The sequence below is a fragment of the Corvus hawaiiensis genome, chromosome 16 (assembly GCF_020740725.1).
Source record: "Corvus hawaiiensis isolate bCorHaw1 chromosome 16, bCorHaw1.pri.cur, whole genome shotgun sequence".
Classification (NCBI taxonomy): domain Eukaryota; kingdom Metazoa; phylum Chordata; class Aves; order Passeriformes; family Corvidae; genus Corvus; species Corvus hawaiiensis.
This window is the reverse complement of record NC_063228.1, coordinates 13713767-13735180: the sequence shown is the minus strand read 5'-3', so window position 1 is coordinate 13735180 and position 21414 is coordinate 13713767. Positions and strand designations below refer to the sequence as shown.

The 21414-nt window shown below is 52.8% G+C and overlaps 4 protein-coding genes and 1 long non-coding RNA gene across 13 annotated transcripts in view; 1 reads left to right on the top strand and 4 right to left on the bottom strand.

The window, feature by feature from the left end:
- Positions 1-2315: 2315 nt before the first annotated feature.
- Positions 2316-6212, bottom strand: LOC125334459. The gene is made up of 2 exons (XR_007207140.1): positions 4908-6212; positions 2316-4395 (listed from the first exon to the last, which is right to left on the bottom strand). It is a non-coding gene; the product is annotated as an uncharacterized LOC125334459 (long non-coding RNA).
- Positions 6213-6313: 101 nt separating this feature from the next.
- LOC125334457 (hemoglobin subunit alpha-A) lies at positions 6314-7170 on the bottom strand. The gene is made up of 3 exons (XM_048321292.1): positions 7015-7170; positions 6663-6867; positions 6314-6541 (listed from the first exon to the last, which is right to left on the bottom strand). The coding sequence occupies exons 1-3, from the start codon at positions 7107-7109 to the stop codon at positions 6413-6415; spliced, it is 429 nt and encodes a 142-aa protein (XP_048177249.1). The 5' UTR covers positions 7110-7170; the 3' UTR covers positions 6314-6412.
- Positions 7171-9363: 2193 nt separating this feature from the next.
- LOC125334481 (hemoglobin subunit alpha-D) lies at positions 9364-10283 on the bottom strand. The gene is made up of 3 exons (XM_048321325.1): positions 10138-10283; positions 9819-10023; positions 9364-9543 (listed from the first exon to the last, which is right to left on the bottom strand). Exons 1-3 carry the CDS (start codon positions 10227-10229, stop codon positions 9415-9417), a joined length of 426 nt encoding a protein of 141 aa, XP_048177282.1. The 5' UTR covers positions 10230-10283; the 3' UTR covers positions 9364-9414.
- Positions 10284-12538: 2255 nt separating this feature from the next.
- LOC125334505 (hemoglobin subunit pi) lies at positions 12539-18595 on the bottom strand. Of its 2 annotated transcripts, XM_048321374.1 has the most exons (4): positions 18425-18595; positions 14518-14686; positions 13366-13570; positions 12539-12814 (listed from the first exon to the last, which is right to left on the bottom strand). In XM_048321374.1, the coding sequence occupies exons 2-4, from the start codon at positions 14610-14612 to the stop codon at positions 12686-12688; spliced, it is 429 nt and encodes a 142-aa protein (XP_048177331.1). In that variant the 5' UTR covers positions 14613-14686; positions 18425-18595; the 3' UTR covers positions 12539-12685. The 2 variants fall into 2 exon arrangements, with proteins under 2 accessions (XP_048177331.1, XP_048177332.1); XM_048321375.1 differs by lacking the exon at positions 18425-18595 and having other exon boundaries at positions 14518-15595.
- Positions 18596-20328: 1733 nt separating this feature from the next.
- Positions 20329-21414, top strand: part of NPRL3 (NPR3 like, GATOR1 complex subunit) — a 41670-nt gene continuing 40584 nt past the window's right edge. For 2 of the 8 annotated variants that reach the window (XM_048320682.1, XM_048320683.1), the window contains exon 1: positions 20334-20495. In XM_048320682.1, coding sequence (XP_048176639.1) covers positions 20378-20495 — 118 coding nt within the window. In that variant the 5' untranslated portion in view covers positions 20334-20377. Of the gene's footprint in view, positions 20496-21414 lie in introns of all 8 variants that reach the window. The other 6 variants (XM_048320686.1, XM_048320690.1, XM_048320688.1 and 3 more) reach the window with 5 other exon arrangements.

The window sequence follows — 21414 nt, the reverse complement described above, 5'->3', positions numbered from 1 at the left end:
TTCTACATCAATTTAGCTTTCAACTCCACTTTTAGAGATATCAGCTCATCTCCAATCAGCCCTTATGAATTACTTTCTTGAAATGCTGTTTCTAGTTATTTTCCTCTTAAAAAAGAAAAAAAGAAGACATTCAATGTCAAAGATCTGAGTATAAATTAAGCTTATCTAGCACAACACAGAGTCAGATCCATTATGTGTTACAATACCTATTTTTTTTCACAGCTTGGGTCTCTTGGACTTGCTTGTTCCCAAGTAAAGCATTCCAGCATTCACTGTAGCTGTGTGGATGGATGCTGTAGGACATGCCTCCTCCAGACTGACAGCTGCCCCAAATACATGGGGACATGCAAATGTTGTCATTGGCTTAGTGACTGTCTGGGCTGCTCCTTTTCCCTTTGGCTAAGCTGCCTTGCAGCCTCAGAAGGGGTGAGTTTGGGCCAGGGAGGGTCTCCTTTTGGCTGCAGAGCCGGAGTTGGGGCTGAAGCTGGAGCTGGGGAAGCTGAAGCTTCCTCCACTTGCACAGGCAGTGCTGCAGGTGGATCACAAAGACTTGCAGGCAGGCAGAAGATCCAGCTGAAGAGGTATCTGCCTCATCCTGTGTGGCATCAAGAACCCACAGGACTCGGAAAACCACATGGGAGGTTCTGTTTATGCTGATGCCTGAGGGACCGTGGCCATGCTGGGGCCAGGGCGTCTGTGTGACTCAGTGACTCTCTGAATGTGGTGTCGGTGTTCCTGTGATGGTTAGGGCTGACCACTTCTGCTTCTTGCTCTTTGGTGCAAGAGTCCCAAATTGCAGCCCTTCATTAGGAAGTCAGACAAAAGAGGAAGATGCTATTCTGGAGAGTGCATGTCCTACAGTGTTTCAAACAGGCCTGTGGAAAAGTGTGGATTATATACTTTAAGTATCCCTCTTTGAGGCAACAACCTGAAAAAATAAATAATGGTGGCCTGTCCAAATTGGATTTATGGAGCTTTAACAGTGCTGATCCATGAATTTTGATAAATATATTTCTACTATTAATAAAGGCACTCAGCTTCTCAACTATTGAGGGATGTCTAAAAGCTTTCTGGATGAGCAGCTGCAATGCACATTTTGCTGTATTGCTTTCCATAAATCCATAGCTGGGATCCTCTTGGCCATGTGCAAAAGTCTCTGGACAGCAGAGAGCTGGCACAGTCTGATCCCCTATTTCTGTTTTATCCCAGTGCAAGGAGTAAAAAAAGTGGCACAGACTGGAAAACTCTCTGTTTTAACTATCTTCAGGTAGATCTTCATTGAATTGTGTCCACCCAGCAGCTTGACTTGAAGTCACTGTGACAGGGGAAGGAAGAGTATAATGAAGAACTGTATCCGAGGATTAGGGACCAAAAATCTGCTGTTAGAGTTGCAGAGTTTTAGCTTTTGACAGAAAAGTCAGATGATGCTCCATTACTGCAGGAGACTGCTGAAAGGATATTTGATGTACTCTGTGGAATGCTGCTATGTGCAGCTCCCAGTGCTACAGAAAAACAGAAGGTCAATCCTTTCAGTGTAGATAAAGAGGGTGACCTGGATAGGGAAATATGATCTAAAACAGAGGAGGCTGAACTTAAACTGGATATTACAGCTCAGGAAAAAGGCGCTGGGGTCCTCACTGATGGTTCACCAAGATTGCAGCCTTGATGTGCAGCAAAAAAAAAAAAAAAAAAAAGCCAACAAAATACGGTGATGTCATCAGGAAGGACCTGGGCTTACAAAATAAGAAAGAGGGCACCTCCTGCCTGTTGTGTAACAGCTTGGTGCACCCACATCTGTGCAGGTCTGGCCTCTGATCATAGAATCCTATAATCACGGAATAATTTGGATTGGAAGGGACTTTTAAAGGTTGTCTAACTCACCCCCTCTGCCATGGGGTGACCAGTAGGTCAGGTTGCTCAGAGCCCCATCCAACCTGGTCTTGAAAGGTTCTAGGGATGGGGCATCCCAACCTCTCCGAGTAACCTGTGCCGATGTTTTACCACCTTCATTGTGAAAAACTTCTTCCCTGTATCTAATCTAAATCAAACCTCTTCATTTAAAACCATCACCCCTTGTCCTATCACAACAGGACCTCTTAGGATGTAAGAGCATTGTGGACATAGAGCCCTGAGCAGGATAACTGAGATCAAGGGGATGGGGTAGCTGCACTATGAGGAGGTTCCAGGGAGGCTGGGATTTTTCTCTGGAGAAGGGGGAGCAAACATGCCAGCCCTACAAAATCATAAAGAGAACGTGGACCTGGTGCACATGCATGATGAGTTAGAGGCCATCGATCAGTCTGGTACATTGGTTCCAAATGGATAAAAAGGGCTTTATTTGGAGCAGGTGGGAGAATGAACTTCTGGAATTCACTGCCACAGGAGGTTGTGGAAACAAATAGGATCAGCAGGTTTATGAAAGGTAGAGCAAATTCATGAGGAGCAGCAGCAGGTCAACAGACAGATGCTGAAGGCAACAGGCAGGGATGTACCCTCTGGAATTGCTATTACTGCTTGTGTGGGAGCTGGAGGAACACAACCAAAGCTGTGCCCTCCCCAGATGGTATCTCCTGCTGCTGAAAAATACAGAAAAACAACACAGGGAGAGAGGAATTACTAATGTTACCAGCAGAGCATTGCCTATCATCTCATCTCCAAGCAAAATCAATCTCCCAGGTGGTTGCTGTGTGGTGGGAAGACAGGGCAACCAGCAGGAAGAAAATTTTTGCATTTCTATTCAATTTCCATCTTTGTAGTGAAAATCTAATCAATGCTCATTTTCTGTCTTCTACCACTTTTCCTTTTTCCACTGCCAAAACAGCCAGTGGAGGAGGTGGGAGGATCCCAAAAAGTTTGAATTAAAGTATATTTCAATCATTCCTTATTTTCAGACTGCTTGCCTGAAAAAAAAAATCCCCTTTACCTCAAAAACTGATGGAAGCCACCTCCAAACATGCAATATCTCTGGGAAAAGAGGGAGGGGGATGGGGTCACAGAAACGAGACCATCGTGTCTCTTATCATTAGGAGGGTAAAAGGAGGAAACCAAGGAACTACAAACCAGTCGGCTTCAATTAAAAAAAGCCAAACAGTGGGACTTTTAATCAAAGAAAGAGATGAGTAATAATCATGGCCATTGCCAGGAATGAATCCTTTCAGATGAGTCTGTTTTCCTTCTTTGACAGATTCCAGTTCTTTGTTTACCATTATTATTCACTGTTCTGTCATCAATAACTTGTGTTGTAGTGGAGAATGTCCTTATTAAGTTCTCAGATGTTCCTGAGCTGGAGAGGATGCAAACACTGGCTTAAAATCCAAAAGGATCCAGACAAATCAGAGAGATCATTTCAGCAGGGAAAATCTGACATTTAGGAAAGAGTGGCTGTCCAAACACACAGCAAAGAAGCAGAAGACCTATTGGCTGCACCACTCACGGGTTACACTATTGCCATATTGAATTCCAATATGGGATGTAGAAACAAGAACAGTTTGTAAAACACATGATGTTTTCCCTCCTCATTCCAGCAAAAGGATCGTTCAGCTGCTCTCCTAAGATCACCTTCCAGTGAGGAATTAATTCTCCATCTTTCCACTGCCTGTTTGCTAGATCAAATTTTAGCAGAGAAGCAGTGGGAAGATAGAAAATTCATGGAGAATTCCTGTTAAACTCCCCTAGGATGCTTGACCTCCTCCAGAAGTACGTTTTTGTGTCCCTTTCCAGGACACCCTCTCTAGGGCCATGACTATCCAACATAATAATTAGAATCCAAACTACCTGGACAATGCTGTTTGCAGCCCCTCAAGAGGAGGGTGAAAGTGCTGTGATCAGGTAAGTCATAACCATCAAGCTCATTTCCTGATGTCATTTTAGCTCCTCTTTCAATAAAAATGAGCTCTGAGATGCCACTTGCCGTGGTGACATCACAGGAGAGAACACTGTGCTGTTCTGGGGTATCTTTGAACCCTGGGTGCTTTGTCCATCAAGAATAAATGAGAGCTGAGAAAGGCCTGCAGAGAGTGGAGACATCAAAACGGGCATGACCTGGAGATATTCATCTTCCTTCTTCTGCTGAAGCTGCCTGGTGTGACTCGGCTTCCTGAGTGCTGCCTGGATCAGGGGACTTTGTCTCCAAATCCACCTCCTCAGCGTCACCTGGGGCTGTTTCAGGCTGCTGCTGCTGCTGTGGCAATGCAGAAGTTGCCTCCAACTCCCTCCTCAGCACTGGAGCTGCAGCAAAGCCAGCTGCAAAACCAGCCTGGGGCAAATATTTGACCTGCCCCGCTCCAGAGCGTGGCTGCTGTGGTGCTGGTGGGTCCCAAGGCAGCTGGGCAGGGATGCCAGCTCAGGGAGCGCCAAGCTGTGGCCAGCGTGTCTGTCCCGTGGGCAGGCTGCGTCCTGGGGCACACGAAGCTATGGTCACCGAGGGATGCCCAGTGAAGGGAGCCCCTGCGCTATGAGCCAGGAGGCACAAGGGGCTCGGGGCTGGAACTCTCAGCGCTGGACACGGACTGATGGGAAGGGGTCCTGCACCCCCCTCCGAGCTGGCACCGGCGTCCCCAAAGCACTCGGGACCCGGGGCTGGCTGGAAGCCCGGTCGCAGCAGCCCCGCTTCCCCCAGCCCGCGCACCCTCTGCCCGGGCCCGAGAAAGCACCACGGCTGGAGGTCCCCCTCTGGTGGCAGCAGGGACAAATGGCTGGGACAACAGCAGCGCAGCGGTCCTCTGGCCAGGCAGAACCCTGGGGAAGTGCTGCAGAGGCAGGACACTGCCCACTGCCACCCGGCGTGTCCTGCCTGAGGTCACGGCACGGCTTGGGAGCAGTCAGGAGCTAAAGCCGAGCTGGGAACCACTTTCACCCCTCACATACACATTGTCCCCACACTTTTACACCTCGTCTCATGTACCCACCATGCTCAGGACCTTGAGGGCCCTTAGTGGTTGAGTTAGCAGGAGTCCAAGCCCGTGCTGGATTTGATGCTGGCTCTTCCCAACGCTTTCCACACCAGTTCACACCTCCTTGCACACCTGTGTGCCCTGAGTCCCCACCATATCCTGGTTCTCCATGAGATCCCTGGGAAGTTGTGCCCACAGCTCTGCCTGGGTGATGTTCCTGGTTGGAGGGGTGGAACCTGCTCCAACACCTGCTCTGCACAAAGGGAGACCAGACTGCCCAGGGATGCCATGTGCAGCTTTCTCCTCCCTTCCTCATCATGCCCAGTGGGTCACAGGTGCCAGTACAGTGGCCATGTGAGATCATGATGCCTGAGGTGCACTGCAGAAGAAACCCCAGGGTCTGAAGGGCCTCCTTCTCTCTTTGGAGTCATTGGAGTTTCTCCTGTTTCTGTGCATTCACTGACAGTGCCTGGAGGCCATGGGACTAGGGAAGAGTCCATCCTTGCCAATGCCAAGGATCAAAGGACCTTGTGGCAACCTTAGCTGGCTTTGTGAGCCACCCTGGGGCTTCCTTGAACCTTCCCCCCTCACTAAAGACCTTCCAGCCCTTACTCAGCACCTGGCAGGTTGTAGCCTCCTGGGACTATCTGTTGCCCAGTCTCCCACCACACCCAGAGCTGGAGCAGAGCCCAGACTTTCCTTTATCAGCCCCCAACCATGGCCACCCTGCTGTGGGCTGTGATAAGGGCTGGGGGGGTACAGACAGCAGCACAAGTCCTGGGCTCCTTTTTGTGCTCTTTACCCACCCCACACTGCTGGATCTGGAGCTGAGCCCCATCTACTCCCCTTGCAGCTCCCCAGGACCCTTCCACAGAGACACCCGAGCAATGGGGCATTAGGTGGAGACAGAAGCAGTCTTCCACCACTGCACGGCCCTGTGTGCAAAGAAAGATGTCCTGGCACAGGGAGGTCCTCAGGGTGTTCTCACGCTGCCACCGGGCAGAGGGTCACAGGTGCCAGGAGCCCCTGTACTCCTGTGTCTCCTGCAAACATTTCCAGGAGGAGATGCCCTCCAACACTTTGTCCTGAGCAAGGGTGCACAGGCCTGGTGATGCAAGAGGGGCTTCCAGCGTGGAATTCTGGTGGGACAGTCTGGGGCTGCAGGGAGCCCCAGATCTTCCAGTCTCTCCCCTCCACTGGTGCCTAGGAATGCTCTGCTTGCTCCCAGAGCCCCACAGCAGCAGAGCGGCGTCTGCCTGCTGGATACCACCCCCCAGATGCTGCCTCCTCTCAGGGACAGCAAAACCAGAGCCCATTTCCTCCATGTACCCACCTGGTGGGGGAACCTCCAGTTCAGACCCCCAGAGCACATCCCTCCCGCTCCCTTCCCGCAGGCAGCACACAGAGCAGGACACCAGAGCTGGAGCACAAATGCAAGAGACTTTATTTCAGAACATTTGACTGCTCGCTGTTGGAGGGCTGGTGGTGTGTTGGGCCCAGCTCTAGCCACGGTACACGTCTTAACGGTACTTGGCAGTCAGCACGGTGCCCACGGCGCACAGGAACTTGTCCAGGGAAGCATGGACCTCTGGGGTCAGGAGAGAGGGGTTGTGGCAGGCCACCACCACCAGGAAGCACTGGCCCAGCAGCTGAAAGGCAAAAGGATGTGGTGAGCAAGGGAATGAAGCAAGGGAGTAGCCAAGGCGTGCAGGAGGGGAGCTGGGCTGGTCATCCCTTCCCAGGGCTGGACACCCCTTCCCAGACACTCACTTTGAAGTTGACAGGGTCCACGCGGAGTTTTTGGGCGTGGAGGTCGCTGAGCTTGGAGAGGGCACCAGCAATGTCATCGATGTGGTTGGCAGCTTCGACCAGTGCAGCCGCCACCTTCTTGCCGTGACCCTTGACCTGAGCAGATCCCTTTCCTAGGTCAAAGTGGGGGAAGTAGGTCTTGGTCTGGGGGTAGGTGATGAACATCCTGGAGAACAGAGCGGTTCAGAGACGGGTGAGTCAGGGACAGGGAGGCACAGGACAGAGACAGCTGCGGATGGGGAGAAGAGGGGGCAGATGCGAGGGAGTCGGGGCTGGAGAGGAGAGAGGGTCACGCTGGGGACGGCCACAGTACCTCTCCAGAGTCTCGGCGCCATACTCCTCGACTTGGCCGCCGATTTTGCCGAAGACGGCCTTGACGTTGCTCTTGTCGTTGGGGGACAGCACCATGATGTCACCTCTGCCTCGGCAGCCCCAGCACGGGTGTCCCCGCTGGCCGCCGCCGCCCTTATATGCGGTGCTGGGGCTCCGCCCGCCCCGCCCCGCCCCGGTCCCGGGGGTGCTGGACCCCGGCCAGGCGGGGCCACCGCCCGTCCTCCCCCGCCCCGCTCCGCCCGGGCACCGGCACCGGCAGCGGCGGGGGGGCTCTGCCTCGGCACCGCGGGGTCGGGTCAGGGTTACGGTCAGGGCTTGTTCCAGCGCAGGTGGGTGGTCTCTGCCCCACGGACACACGCTGACATGACATTAGGGTTAGGCTTGGGGTTAGGATGAGGTTTAGGTTTAGGTGTAGTGCCTGGGCTGGCATGGGTTGTCGTTAGGGTCTGCACTGGCACTGGCAGAGGAGCCCGTGTGTGTCCCCTCCTGGCGTGGGGTGGGACACTGGCTGGCTGCTCCTGGCACAGCCTGGGTGGGTTCTGGTCAGGTGTTGGGACAGCAGCAGGGGGGAGTCTGTGCCCCACACCCACACACAGCCCCCTGTGCACCTGCATGTACAGGCTGACCACCCAACAGCCTGCACACACCCCCCTGATCTGCCCCAGGACACACAGTGCCCCTCCACGCACTGCCAGCTGACACCTACACGTCCTTGCACACACATGTGCTGTCCCTATACAGCCCTCTGCCATGCAACACAGTCCCTGTGCACAGCTGCCCCGCTGCACTCCCTGCTCCTGTTCCTCAGGACACCCCACACCGGTGTATCCCACACCACCCCACAGTGTGTGACCTGCTCCTTGAACCACAGTCACGTACATCTCTTTGCTAACAGACCCCGGAGCTCCCCTGCCCCAGCCCCCTCTCCTGCACAGTCTGTGCTGGCCCTGGTGCTGTGGGGCACTGGGGGACCCTGACTTCCAATGAGGGAGGACACTTGGCAGAGCCACAGGATCAGCACTGGGTACTGCTGCAAGCTCTTTGGGCAGTTACAAGGGATCACAGTGGTCTGTGGTGAGCCCTGTGTGCTCCAAATGAAGGTGAGGAATGTAACAAGGACGAGGAAGATGAAGGTGGTGAGGAAGACAAGGAGGGTGAGGGGGCTTGCAGAGCTTGCACTAGGTTCGGGAGGTGGCGCAGACCAGCAGGTGATAGTTCACACCCGTGTTTCCTCCATGGCTGAGGTTCTTATCATTTGTGTTTAGGGGAGATTAGCTCGGTCTGGCACCACTTCAGAGTGGGGAGGGAGGGCCGGGGGGGCTGATTTTCTGGGAAGCAGCAGCAGGGCAGTGTCTGCTGCATGTGTGTGCATGGGGGGAGCTGCCAAGGTAGCAGAGCCCTTCAAACTGCTGGCACAAAACCAAATTGGTGTAAGCGCACATGAGCACACTGGGATGTGGACTGGGGTGTGTTTGAGGATGGAGCATAAGTGCTGTGGGCTCACCTGCAGGAGCAGGGGCTGCCATGGTCTGGGACTGCCAGGCCTGTTTGTGAGCAGGCAGGATCCCTGCGTGCCCCCGCCTGCCTTCTGCCCGCACCTGGACACTCAGGCACCTCTCTCCTGCAGGACCTCCTCTCCTCCCTCTGGTGTCACAGCACAGAGCAAACCCAGGGCTAGTTTAGTATCTCATAGCCCGCCACCTGTGATCACTGATTTTTTTAAAATTCAGGCTCAAAAGTCCTGAAACCAGTGTCCCTATACTGGCAGATTTGCCCATCCCATTCCTCCCCTGTCCAGGTCCCAGGAGAAGAGCAGACACCTGGGGCAGGTGTGGAGGCTCTTCCCTGGCAGTTGACTGGGATTTGTGGCTCAGGAGCTTGAGTCCAAGAACAGGCTTTGTGCTTAATGATCTGTGGTGGACTTTTTTCTCTCCATGAATTCTCTGATTGCTTCTGGAGCTCATGCAAGCACATAGCTCCCTAATAAAGTCCTAAAAAGCCATCTTGATAGATGGAGACAGGCAGGATTTATCCTACACCCCCATCACCCCCCGGCATCCTTCAAGGGGATGCAAAGATCACGTTTGTCTTGGCGCAGCCTTCGTCCTGCTCCCTGGAGGGATGCAGGCAGAGCTCCATTCCCTGGCTCCTGCCATCAGCTGCATCCCATGCAGGGGAGGGTTGGAAGCGAGCAGGGCCCTGGGGGACACCCAGGGAGCCCAGGGCTGGCGCTGCCCTTCCCGTACCACACCCGCAGCCCCCTCTCTCCGGCAGGAGCACTGCCACACTCCAGCCCAGCCCCCGGCCCCGGCACAAACAGACGCGTTACTGCAGCAAAGGAGTCTTTTTTTATTGATGGTACACGAGCACGGCTGACAGCTCATCTGTACTTCTCAGCCAGCACGGCGGCCACGGCCGACATGAACTTGTCGACGGCAGAGTGCACCTCGGGGGTGTACTCCTTACCCAGGCGCACGGCCAGCACCACCTGCAAGCACTGAGCCAGGAACTGCAAGGCAAAACAGGGCTTAGCACCGCCACTACAGCCCCCACGTCCCCATCCCGGTCTCTGTCCCACACCCCCTGTCCCACATCCCCTGCTCCCCATTCTGAGTTTCCTCCCCATCCCCTGTCCTCCAACCCCCTCCTCCCACCCTGATCCCTGCCCCTCACTCCCTGTCCCTCAGTCTCCATTCCTTGTCCCCCGTCCCCTGTTCCCTGCCTCCCCATCCTGATCCCTGTCCCCAGACCCCTTCCCCATCCCCATCCCCATCCCCCGCCTGCCTTGAAGTTGACGGGGTCCACACGCAGGTTGTAGGCGTGCAGATTGCTGAGCTCAGACAGAGCCTGGCTGAGGTTGTCCAGGTTCTTGATGGCAGTGCCCAGGGCAGCCACCACTTTCTTGCCATGGCCACGGATCTGATCAGAGCCTTGTGACAGGTCGAAGTGGGGGAAGTAGGTCTTGGTTGGGGGATAGGAATGGAACATCCTGGGGGAGTGGGACAGTCAGTGCTGCTGACCCCAGCCGGACCCACCACACTGGCCCCTCCGTGGGGCTACCACCCCCTCCTCCCCCTGGCCCATGGGGTCCCCAGGCCTGTACCTCCACAGGGTCTCGGCTCCGATCTCCTCCTCGGCGCCGCCGACCTTTCCCCAGACCTGCTGGATCAGCTTCTTGTCCTCGGCAGTCAGCATGGTGGCGGCTGGAAGAGTGGGCAGGGGTTGGTAGCAGCAGCACCTACAGGGACGCTTCTTATAGCCACTGGCACCTCCACCCAGCCTTATCTTATCACACTGAGGGGCAAGGGGATGGCTGGGCTGCGGCACTGCCTTGGAGGGGCCCAGATGCCTCGGGGGGCCCTGCCCTAAGGAGGCCCCTGAGGGGCCCAGCTGCCTGTCCTGCCCTGCTGCACCAGCCCAACACCAGAACTGGGCTGGGGGCAGCACCTTACCAGGCTGCCCCATGGACAGCAGCAGCCCTGGGCATGTCCCATGCGTGCCACAGCCTTTTCCACCCTGGCTGGCATGTTCTCAAACCTCCTGTTGTGATCCATCATTCCCCACAGATAGGCCAGGGTCCTCCTTGGCTCTGAGGGTGTTGAGGTAGGTCCCACAAGTGTCCCTGGTCCCCTCCAGACTTTGGCACATCCAGCCCCTCTCTGCTCTAAGAGCCCCATGGCCTCTGACTAGGAGCCATGGACAAGCCCCCCCAGAGAAACCCAGGCAGGGAACAACTTCCTCTTTGGTTCATGGTCTTCCCAAAGTCCATCCTGTCATGCTTCTCAGTCATGGACTCCCTCCCTTCTTCCCATCCCCATGTGTGCTCCTGCCTCTCCCCATAAATGCTGGGACTTCTCGCAGGGCACATGGTGGCTGGTCATACAATAACAGAATTTTAGAGTAATAGGATTACTAATGTTGGAAAAGGTGTCTAGGATCATTGAGCCCAACCATTCCCCCAGCACCGCCAAGGCCAACACTAAACCAGGTCCCCAAGAGCCACATCTACACATCTTCTAAATCCCTCCAGGGACAGGGACTCCACCACTGCCCAGGACAGCCTGTGCCAGTGCCTGACAATGCTTTCAGTGAAGAAATTTTTCTTAATATCCAACCTAAGCCTCTCCTGGCACAACTTGAGGCCATTTCCTCTGACTCTCACATCCTTCTCTCAGCCTCTGTAGGAGGAAGGAGTTGGTGCAAACATGGGGTAAGGGACATGCCAGATGCTGACAGAGCATGTCAGTCACGGATTTAAACCTCCAGGTTACCTGACATCCATGGATGCAGAATGCTTTAAAAGCTGCTGTGGTGACATGTTTAGAACCATTTGGTGTCCTGAGAGCTTCCACACCACCTTTTTCCCCCTTGTCCAAACACAGTCCCTAAACTCCACGGATGAGATGAGGACTGCCACTTGCAGTGCTGGCTCAGGCTGGCTACCAGAGCAGGGTGAAGGCTGTGCACCCACTGTTTGTTTCACGCCAGAAGTCTCTGAGACAGGAGCTGACATGGTGCTGTGCTTTAGGTTTTGGCCAAACTGCCCCCAGTAACACACTGATCTTCCAGGTTCTGTTGAGCAGCATTTGCACAGCATCAAGACTGCCTCTGTTTCTCACTCTGCCCCCACCCAGGGAATAGCTTTTGAGGTGCTGGGAGAGGACACATCCAGGCAGATAGGCCCAACTAACCAAAGATAACTAACCAACCATATAACACCATGCTCAGCCATCAAAGGGAAAAGAAGGGGTTTGAGGGAGTTTTAGGGGGGTTATCCATGGTTTTTACTCATGAACTGGCTGAACATCAGCCTACCCGTGGAATGTGGTGAGTGATTGCCTCTGCATCCCCTGTTTTGTTTTCTTCCCTGTGCTTCCACTTAGTCTTCAATTACTAAACAATTATTTATGTTTGTTTTTTTGATTTTGACCCCAAATTTTCTTGGTTTTATTCTTCCTTTGCCCTTCACCTCATCCCATTGCAGGGGGAAAGTGAGTGGGCAGCTGGGGTGCAGTGACTGCACAGTGGGGTCAACCCACAGCATGAAGCACATCAGATACCATGTCCATGCCCCATGGAGAGAAGTGTGACAGGACAATGCCCTGCACTGCAATGCAGGTTTGATTCCCAACAGGCTGGGATGGGTTTTGGATAGGTTAAGCAAAAAGCCTGGATCCATTCAATGTCCTGGCAGGGTACAAGACTCTTTCCTGGTCAGCCTGGAAACAGTCTGTGGTGGATACACCTCGGTGAGCAGCTGCATTCACAGGGCTCCAGCCCATTCTGGGCTTCTGCTCAATGGTATGTTGCTCCTACTGAATGTTATGTTACCCCCACTGAACTGGCACATGAATTAGTACACATTTGTTAGTATATGAATTAGTACATGAATTTATAAAGTTTAGTATTTCCCCCTCCATATTGTGTAGACATTTCAGAACACCCCTGCCTGAACAGTCAGGTGTGGGCAGAACACATCGAGATGAAAGCACAGAGACCACAGCTCACATTTGAATTATTTATTGGGTTTTGCAGATGACTGAGCCCCTGCAGGGGGGATTTAAAGAGCTGCCCAGGAAGGGGTGATACCCCAGAGCCTGGCAGCAGGGCTGGGATGTAGATGGGTCTCCCTCACCCTCTGTTGAGGCCATTTATCTGTACTTCTCAGTCAGAACAGAGGAAACACTGGACAGGAACTTGTCCCACGCAGCATGAACTTCTGGGGTGAAGTCACTGGGATAGCGGGCAGCCAGAGAGCACAGGATACAGTGGGAAAGCAGCTGTAAGGCAAAGCAGCATGAAATCCATCATAATGAGTACCAGGTATCAGTGTAGGGGTCTGCAATGGACCTTGGGCCCAGTGTGCTCTGGGATGACAACTACGTGTCCCAACCAGGCAGTGCTGCTGCCTGAGATGGGAGTGAAGAAGCACAGCTGTCTTTGGCATAGGGCAAAAGGCACTGCTTGATCCCACTCCCTCTTCCATGTGTCCCTTCCTTCCTCAAGTGCAACAAAGTGGGACTGTTCATAATTTATTAAAACTTTGTTCAAGACAGGTGATGTAGCTTGAGGTGTGAGGCAGATTCATGAATTACAGCTAAAACAGCAGAGATTTGAGTCTGTCTAACACAAACCACAGGAGCCCCCTGAGTAGTTCTTTGCCTGCACTGGGCCAGAACTTCCATTAAAAGACCCGATCCCAGGTTAAAAATCACATGAGAAGCAGGCTGTGCAGCACAGTCAGGGACTGTATGCCATTAGCCCACATGACCTGTGGTCTCTGATTCTGTGATGGCAGTTTCCACCCCTGAAAGTTTCTGTGCTCCCTCACCTTGAAGTTCACGGGGTCCACCCTGAGGATGTAAGCATGCAGCTCACTGAGCTTGGCCAAAGCCCCTGGAATGTCATCAACGTGCTTCACAGCTTCCCCGACGGCATGCATGACCTTGGAGCCGTGGCCACGGAGCTGAGCTGAGCCTTGGCTCAGATCGAAGTGAGGGAAGTAGGTTTTCGTCTGGGGGTAGCTGAAGAAAAGCCTGGAGGAAAACAAGAAGAAGATGCTCAGCAGCAGAAATGGTATGAGGTGGTAAAACCTCAGAGTAAGTGCAGTGTAAACCTTCTGCAGCACATGCAGATTATACAGCAGGTTAATCTGTACATACTAGAGAAGAATTAAGTGTTAAAAAATATTTAAAATTTAATGTAGTTTTGGGTTTGGTTTTGTTTTGTTTGGTTTTGTTTTTAATAAACTAAACCCCGAAATTGTCACCAAATTTCCTGTATTATATTATAACCAAGTTTCCAGGACCTTCAAACTAAAATGAACAAACCAGAATTGATATGAGTGGTACTCAGAATCCTGAAAGGAGGATCACAATACTTTCAAGTGAGCTGTAAATAGCATTTAAATCACTTTGAATAACATGAGAATTTCTGAATATTTACAGACCCTTTTGTGCCAGCTTGCTTAATTGGTACGGACTTTGAATTACTGTGCCATGCTTCATGCAGGGGATCCAGCTGTCTTGTTTCCTAACAGTTTGTTACTTACCAACTGGAACAATGAAACCTGAGCATCCAGTGAGTTTGGTGGATAACTATTTTGTTAATGGATAAAAACTGTAAGAGAAAGCACATCACTTGTACAATAAACCGCTTCAAGTTTATCCCCTAACAGGGATAATGGTGTTTAGGACACCGAGTAGGAATGACTTTGAATTCCTTGCCAGTGCTTCTGGCTATGAATTCTTCTGTATAGCTATAAGGAGAAACAAAACCCTATTAAATTGTTTAAAAAATCGTGCTTTACTGCTAGATTTTGAAGCATTTAGTAGCACAGATATAACTCCTGAAGATTACATATCAAACAGCACAACTCTCCATTAAGTCTCCCCGGTCCCAGCCTGCTCTCATTCACCCAAGTTCTACATGAGAGGCATCCCGATAGCAAAGCCCTCTTTGGGGGGGGCTGCTGGGGCCTTACCTCTCCAGTGATTCTGCCCCAATGGCATCAGCTTGGGTGGCCACCTTGGCCCAGATGGTGACCACGGCGGCTTTCTCGGCTTGGGTCAGCGTCATTGTGCGGGAGGTGCTGGCTCTGTTCCCTTGGAGTGACGGCTCGGAGCAGGTTTGGACTCACCACCCTGGCAGCCCTGGTTATAAAGGGGAAGAGGAGAGCAGACCTTGGTGCCTGTCCACACTCATTGGTCATTCCAGAGGCCCACTCATGGAGTGGGGGACGCTTATCTCCTGAGAGGCACTGGCTACTTCAGCAAGGGTCGGCACACTGCCCTCCTTGCCTGCCAGCCTTATCAGCTTCTTGCTTCTAAACCTAGCGACCATGTGGTCCAAAGAAATTGTCTGGACATGTATTGATACATGAACAGAGAGATAATGCTGCAAAATTCCATTGATGAAGCATTAGGACACATCTTTAAGCTGAGGAGCATGTGGACTCCAGCATACTAAGGAGCCTGGAGAGGAGTCTGTGTTTCTTCCCTTGGTTCACAGACGTGAACGAAAGACTCTGGGCCTTTCTGACCCAGCCACTTCCAGTATACGTGGCTGCACCATGTACAATATTTCACATAAAATGCTTTGTAGGGAATGGTAGGGACAGGCTGGGAGGTCTGTAGTGTAGTTCAGAGGAGAAGTGAAATCCTGATTTTTTTAAGAGTAAGTGCAGATTTTTCCATTTGCTTCAGGACTTCACTTTGCCAGCCTCTTGCAAAGAATTAGGGACCCAGATTACAATTGCTGCTTTTAACAGCACTGGTAGTAAGGATCACTTTGGATACAGGAATAGAGAGTTTGTGAAATTGAGTATGGTGCTAGAAAAAAGTGTGTGTGTGAGAAAGCCCAGTCTGACTTTTTTTTTGTCATCCTCAGACTGCACACCTTTGATTTCTAACTGTGTGATCTCACTGTTAATTGTCCCCTGCACCATAAAACAGCCTTCAGCATCCCAATTGGTGCTGGCTGTGTTGTGCTGGACATGCACAGGAGCTCCTGGTCCCACAGCAGATGGCTGGTACCATCAGGGCACGGGCCCACTAGATGGGTGAAGGACCAAACAAGCAAAACGAAGACCAGCACAGGTCTGTAATCACAGATAAGTGGGCAAAGTGTCAAAGAAATACCCTACTGGAGATGGTTGCTGCAGAACCTCTGGGAATAAATATCCTGCCAGCCCATAAAGCAGAGGTAAATCTCTTTGCCACACTGATAAACTACAGCAGCCTCAGACATCACCACTGAGAGCTGGCAGCTGTGTGCAGAGCACTGTCAGAGGGGTCAGATAGTGTTCTCTGCCCAAGCAGCCCTACACACTCGTGTGGAGAAGGTTGGTGTGTCTCAGCCAGAGATGTGTCTGTGTTTCACAGCAGCACTACCCACTGCTACAGAGGGTGTTTCCCAGCCATGGTCATCCTGCTAAGGGGAAAGCCCTTCTAGGGATCTAATGATCCTTGGGTCATGCATGGACTGGAGCATGTCCAGCCTATGGATACCTGTCCTGAAGTACAGGTGTCCCACAGGACCGTGCACTGGCCTTGGAGCCTCTCAGGAGCCACGGGGAGCTGTGCTGTGCTGTGCTGCTGGGAATGTGCTGGGTTTGAGGTGCTGTGTGTATGGCAGTGATCTCTTCTGTGCTGTCACATGGGGATAGGTCTCTCCTCTCTAGGTAGACTCCATAGCCTGAAGGAGTTGATCTATGCACTACAAATAGACACGACTTTCCTGGGCTGTGCCTCTGCCACTGCATCCTGGGCTCAGGTGGGAAGGAACCAGTGGTGGGGTAAGAACCAGGGATGGGGTCAGACAGAAACTTCTGTATCCTCTGCTGTCCCCACTTTCCTGGGGCAAGTGGCACTTGCAGAAGGGCTCTGATCCACCCCTTGTACTCTGCACTGGTCTCCAATTCAAGCCTCTCTGCATGCCATCTGTCACACAATTAGAATAAACCTTGGGCTTTCTCAAAAGGCAGGCACAAAGCACCGGGGGCCTCTGAGTCTGCAAACCTGGCTGGGTTTGGTGATCTTGAATTATCATCCCCTCTGTGGATGCCAACAACTCTTCTGGGATTTAATTTCAGATCGTGTTCAGTGCCACAGCTCCTCCTCAGTCCTCCTGACCACAGGCTGGGTAATCCACTCACTTTAAGAGGGGATATAAAAGGAGACTCATCTGAGACCCAAGGGGGACAATTGCTCTACCACAGGGAATATTATCAGAGGGCTCTTTGTATACCTTCCCATTGGTAGTGCCATACACATGCCCTGAAAACCCAGAGCTCACTGTCTGGCTACACAGATGCAGAGCAGTGCAGTCTCCAACTCAAAGTGCCTCTGACAGCATAGGCAGAGCCAGGGCACAGACAGCATGATATTTAGTTCATACAACTTAAATGGATGGCATTATCAAGAGAGGCTGTATTCATCATCCCTTGCTACACACATTTCCAAAACTTGGACTTTTCCCATAGAAAATTTACTTTGAAAATAAAGATGCTGTTGTGAAATATCCATTTACATAATGTTTTTGCCTCCTCCCCAAAGTGCTGCCTCTTAAACGATGTGTTGCATGGCTGTGCTCCAAGCTCTCCTCAGTGAGAGTGCTTTTAATCAGGGGTTACTCAACCAAGCTGTGACCCAGATAAACACGGGGATAAGGCACAGACCATCAGGACTCCTTCCTATTTTGTGTAACCTGGGCACTGGTCCTCTGTGACTGCAGGATTAAGGTTTGTGTGCACACAGAGTGACGTCTGCACAGGAGGATTCATCATCACTGAAATCATTGTGGAATTCGAATTCATTTTCTGAGAGTTACTCCTGCACTATCACAAAAGCCAGAGCAGCCAAAAGGTGACAGTGGTTTGCTAGAAGGAGTTCATTGCTCACCCAGGATCAGGGCTGTGCAGGGGATTGTTGTGGGAACTCCTCAGGAACTTGCCTGGTGGGAGAAGCCTGATCCTCAACACAACATGGAAAATTACTGTCTCCAGCTTTGCATGAACCTCTCAGCCAAATTCCTCTTTCCAGTGCTTCAGCTACCCATGGGGTAGTGAGACAGGGGGCTCCTGGCCTCAGGAATGCATAGAGCTGGACAACATGACCACTGCTGCTCCTATGTGACAGGGCATTAGTGAAGATATGTCCTCTGGGAAACCCCACCAAACCTGCCTTCCTGTCTTGCTGCTGCTTCTCACGATGATCCACAGACCCGTTCCAGAATGTCCACCCTTGGGCAGGTCATGAATCTTGTCGTGAAATCCTCAAAGGTGATTTTTTTTTTTTAAATTAATGTAGGTCTTTTTTAATCCAAAATCTGTTCCAAAAGCTGGCTACCAAAGTTTCTCATTTTAAACAGCAGAAGCAAGCAACAGGCCTGTTAGCTAATTGTAAAAGTGGGATTCTAATTTCCAACAGCCCTGATTGTAAATCCAGCTGAATGGCATCACTGTGAGATCAGGGATAACTTTCTCCGTGGGCCAGTGTTATCCACAGGGACCGCTTTCCGCTCAAGGAGAATGCTGTGGATAAAGGGGTACATACATTTGCTTTAACTCTGAAATATTTGAAGCATATTAAATTTTGAAAATCTGAAAAGTGGAGTCTAAATCCTGGCTTTACTCTTTAATTTCCTACCAGGGCTTGAAGAACTTGCAACCATTGCTTTAAACTACAAGGCTAAGTACAACTAAATGTTCAAGAGCTGGGAATGACAGATAGGCCTATAATTTATTATTTAAGAAAGTAAAATTATATTTTGAAGCAGACACACTGAAATTTTAACGTGACAGCCCAGTGCTCGTGCAGGAGGAATGCTCTGCTGTGATAATACGAGTGGTCTTTAATCACCCCATGACAACACTCTCCCCTCAGCATTACCTTCTCTTGCTCAGTTGTTATCTCTGGCCTTGTGCAGAATGGCCCTGCAGATTACACCCTGCTGGGGCTGCTCATCTCCCTCTTCAGTCACCCACCTCTGTCCTGTGTCCGTGGGGGGACTGCAGAGTAAAACCCAGAGTGGGGATATCTGAAAGTGTCCAAGCATCTAAGTAATGCAATGAAATACAGAAGAATTTGCATAAAACCTCAGGGCATCCTCAAATATAATTGCTGATAACTTCTGATCTTGGTTAAACACAAAAAAAATGGAAGTACCAAGACTGCTGCCAGGGGAGTAATGGAACCCTTCCTAATCCAGAGGCAGGAGTAAAAGCACAGGAACCACGAGGCAGAGTGTATCAGAGCTGTGAAGTGAACACGAGCAACAAGCCCAAGCCAGCCTTTCCACGAGCACAGGGAGCCCACAGGTCTGACTTCCACAGCTGCCCCGCTGCAGGCACCCTGGTATCACAGAATCATTAAGGTTGGAAAAGCCCTCTGAGCTCATTGAGTCCAACTATTAAACCAGCACTGTCAAGCCCACCACTAAACCACATCCCAAAGTGCCACATCCACATGTCTTTTGAATACTTCCAGGGATGGCGACTCTAGCACTGCCCTAGGCAGCTCCAGTGCCTGTCCATTCTTTCCATGAGGGTGATAACCCGGGGGCGTCTGGGGGCAGGGGGGTGATGAGCCCTTGCTGCTCTTTGCTACCAGCTGTTAGGAAGGTTGTGCAGTTAATGACTGAACTGGCTGAAAGCCCACAAATGACCCAAAGTGGCCAACTAACAGCATTGGGCAGTCCAGGATCCAGAAGCCCCTGTGGAGGGATCCAGGGCTGGGGCACCAGGCACTCTCTGGGAACGGGCCTGAACTGGGGGTGCTGGGCCATGCTGGGGGCACTGGGCTGAGCTGGAAGGTGCTGGTTGCAGGCACGTAAAGCACTGGAATAGACTGGGAGTGTGTGGAACAGGGAGTGGGTCCATGGGGCACTGGGATGATTGAGGGGAAGTATGTGCCAGGTGCTGGTCAGAACTGGGGGCATTGGGCTGTACTGGGAATGGGGCTGTGTGTGAAGTGGTGATCTGAGCTGGGGACACTTGGCTATGCTGGGAACTGGGCTGTGTGTGAGGTGCCGGTCAGAACCGGGGATGGGTATGTGGGTGAGGTGCTTATACGAACTGGGAGCACTGGGCTGTACTGGGAACGAGCCGTGGGGGCATGAGTTGCTGGTCAGAACTGGGGTCACTTGCCTGTATTGGGGATGGAGCTATGCGTGAGGTGCTGGTCGGAACTGGGGGCAGCGGGCTGTACCGGGGCTGGGGCCACGGGGTGCGATGTGCTGGTCAGAACTGGGAACACTGGGCTGTCCTGGGGATAGAGCTGTGTGTGAGGTGCTGGTCGGAACTGGGGGCACTGGGCTGTCCTGGGGATAGAGCTGTGTGTGAGGTGCTGGTCGGAACTGGGGGCACTGGGCTGTCCTGGGGATAGAGCTGTGTGTGAGGTGCTGGTCGGAACTGGGGGCACTGGGCTGTCCTGGGGATAGAGCTGTGTGTGAGGTGCTGGTCGGAACTGGGGGCACTGGGCTGTCCTGGGGATAGAGCTGTGTGTGAGGTGCTGGTCGGAACTGGGGGCACTGGGCTGTCCTGGGGATAGAGCTGTGTGTGAGGTGCTGGTCGGAACTGGGGGCACTGGGCTGCAGTGGGCACGGGCCGTGGGATGGAGGGGCAGGGCCGCACCGGGCACGGGCACCGGGCACAGGCACCGGGCAGGGGCACAGGGCACGGACACCGGGCAGAGGCACCGGGCAGGGGCACAGGGCAGGGGCACCGGGCAGAGGCGGCGGCCCGGCCGCGCTGTCCCCGCCGGTGCCGGTGCCGGTAGCGGCGCGGCGGAAGCGGAAGGCGCAGCGGCCGGGCCCTTCCTGCGGGAAGCCCGAGCCGAGCCGGCATGGGCGAGAGCACCAGCCCCATCAGCGTGATCCTGGTGAGCTCGGGCAGCCGCGGCAACAAGCTGCTGTTCCGCTTCCCGTTCCAGCGCGGCGCCGAGCACCCCGCCGCGCAGGACAGTAAGTGCCGACGCCGGGGGCTGCGGCTGCCCCGCGCCCGCAGCAGCCTCCGCCGGGGCCTGGCATTCTCCCCCTGTGGCGCTGGTACCCCACACTCACCCCTCACACCCACTGTGGGGGCCCGGAACCCCCCTCACATCCTTCACACTGTCCGTGGGGCCTGGCACCCCTCTCACTGTCTGTGGGTACCTGGCCCCCGTCTCACACGCACCGCTCACAGCCCCCATGGGACTCTGCCCCTCTCAGCCCCTGCCCTGCAGGTGCCCTCAATCCCTCCGGGTACCCCTGGACCCGTCACCGTCCCAGGTCGATTGAACCACATCAGTGCCAGGTGTCATTATCCACCCGGTGCCTTATTGCTGTCCCTGGGGCAGGTGAATGCCGTGGGTTTTGGGTGCTGCAGGGGAAGGAGGAGGTAGGATGAGAAGGAAGGCACTGATTTGGAAGCAGGGATTCAGTGAATACTATTAGCTTTAACCAGTAGTGGGTAGAAATTATGAAACTTCAGTCCGTGGTCTTGAATAGTGGGCTGGGGGAGGTTTAATTTCTCCTGGAAAACAGGACCATGGGACTATTCAGGTGCTAGCACTGGTTGCCCCTCTTACTTTGAGGCACGTCATTCGGGACAGTGCCTGTGGCTGGACTGGGACCAGTATCGGTGCAGGGCCTAAAGGTGCTGCGGGGTGATGAAGCTGTGTGATTTGGGTTGTGTGTTAACTGCTGTATGTCAGGAGAAGTTTGACTCTCCTGCTTAGCTTGTGAGTCACTTTATCAGGAGAGAATTGTCTCTAAATCCCTGTTCATTTTTATAGGTAAAATCTGAAAAGATTTTTTTTTTTTTTTGCTGACTGCTTCCCTGCCACCCCCCTCCTGCTTTTTGTTGGTAAAGGATTTCCCTTCCTGAGACTGCAGGAGCATT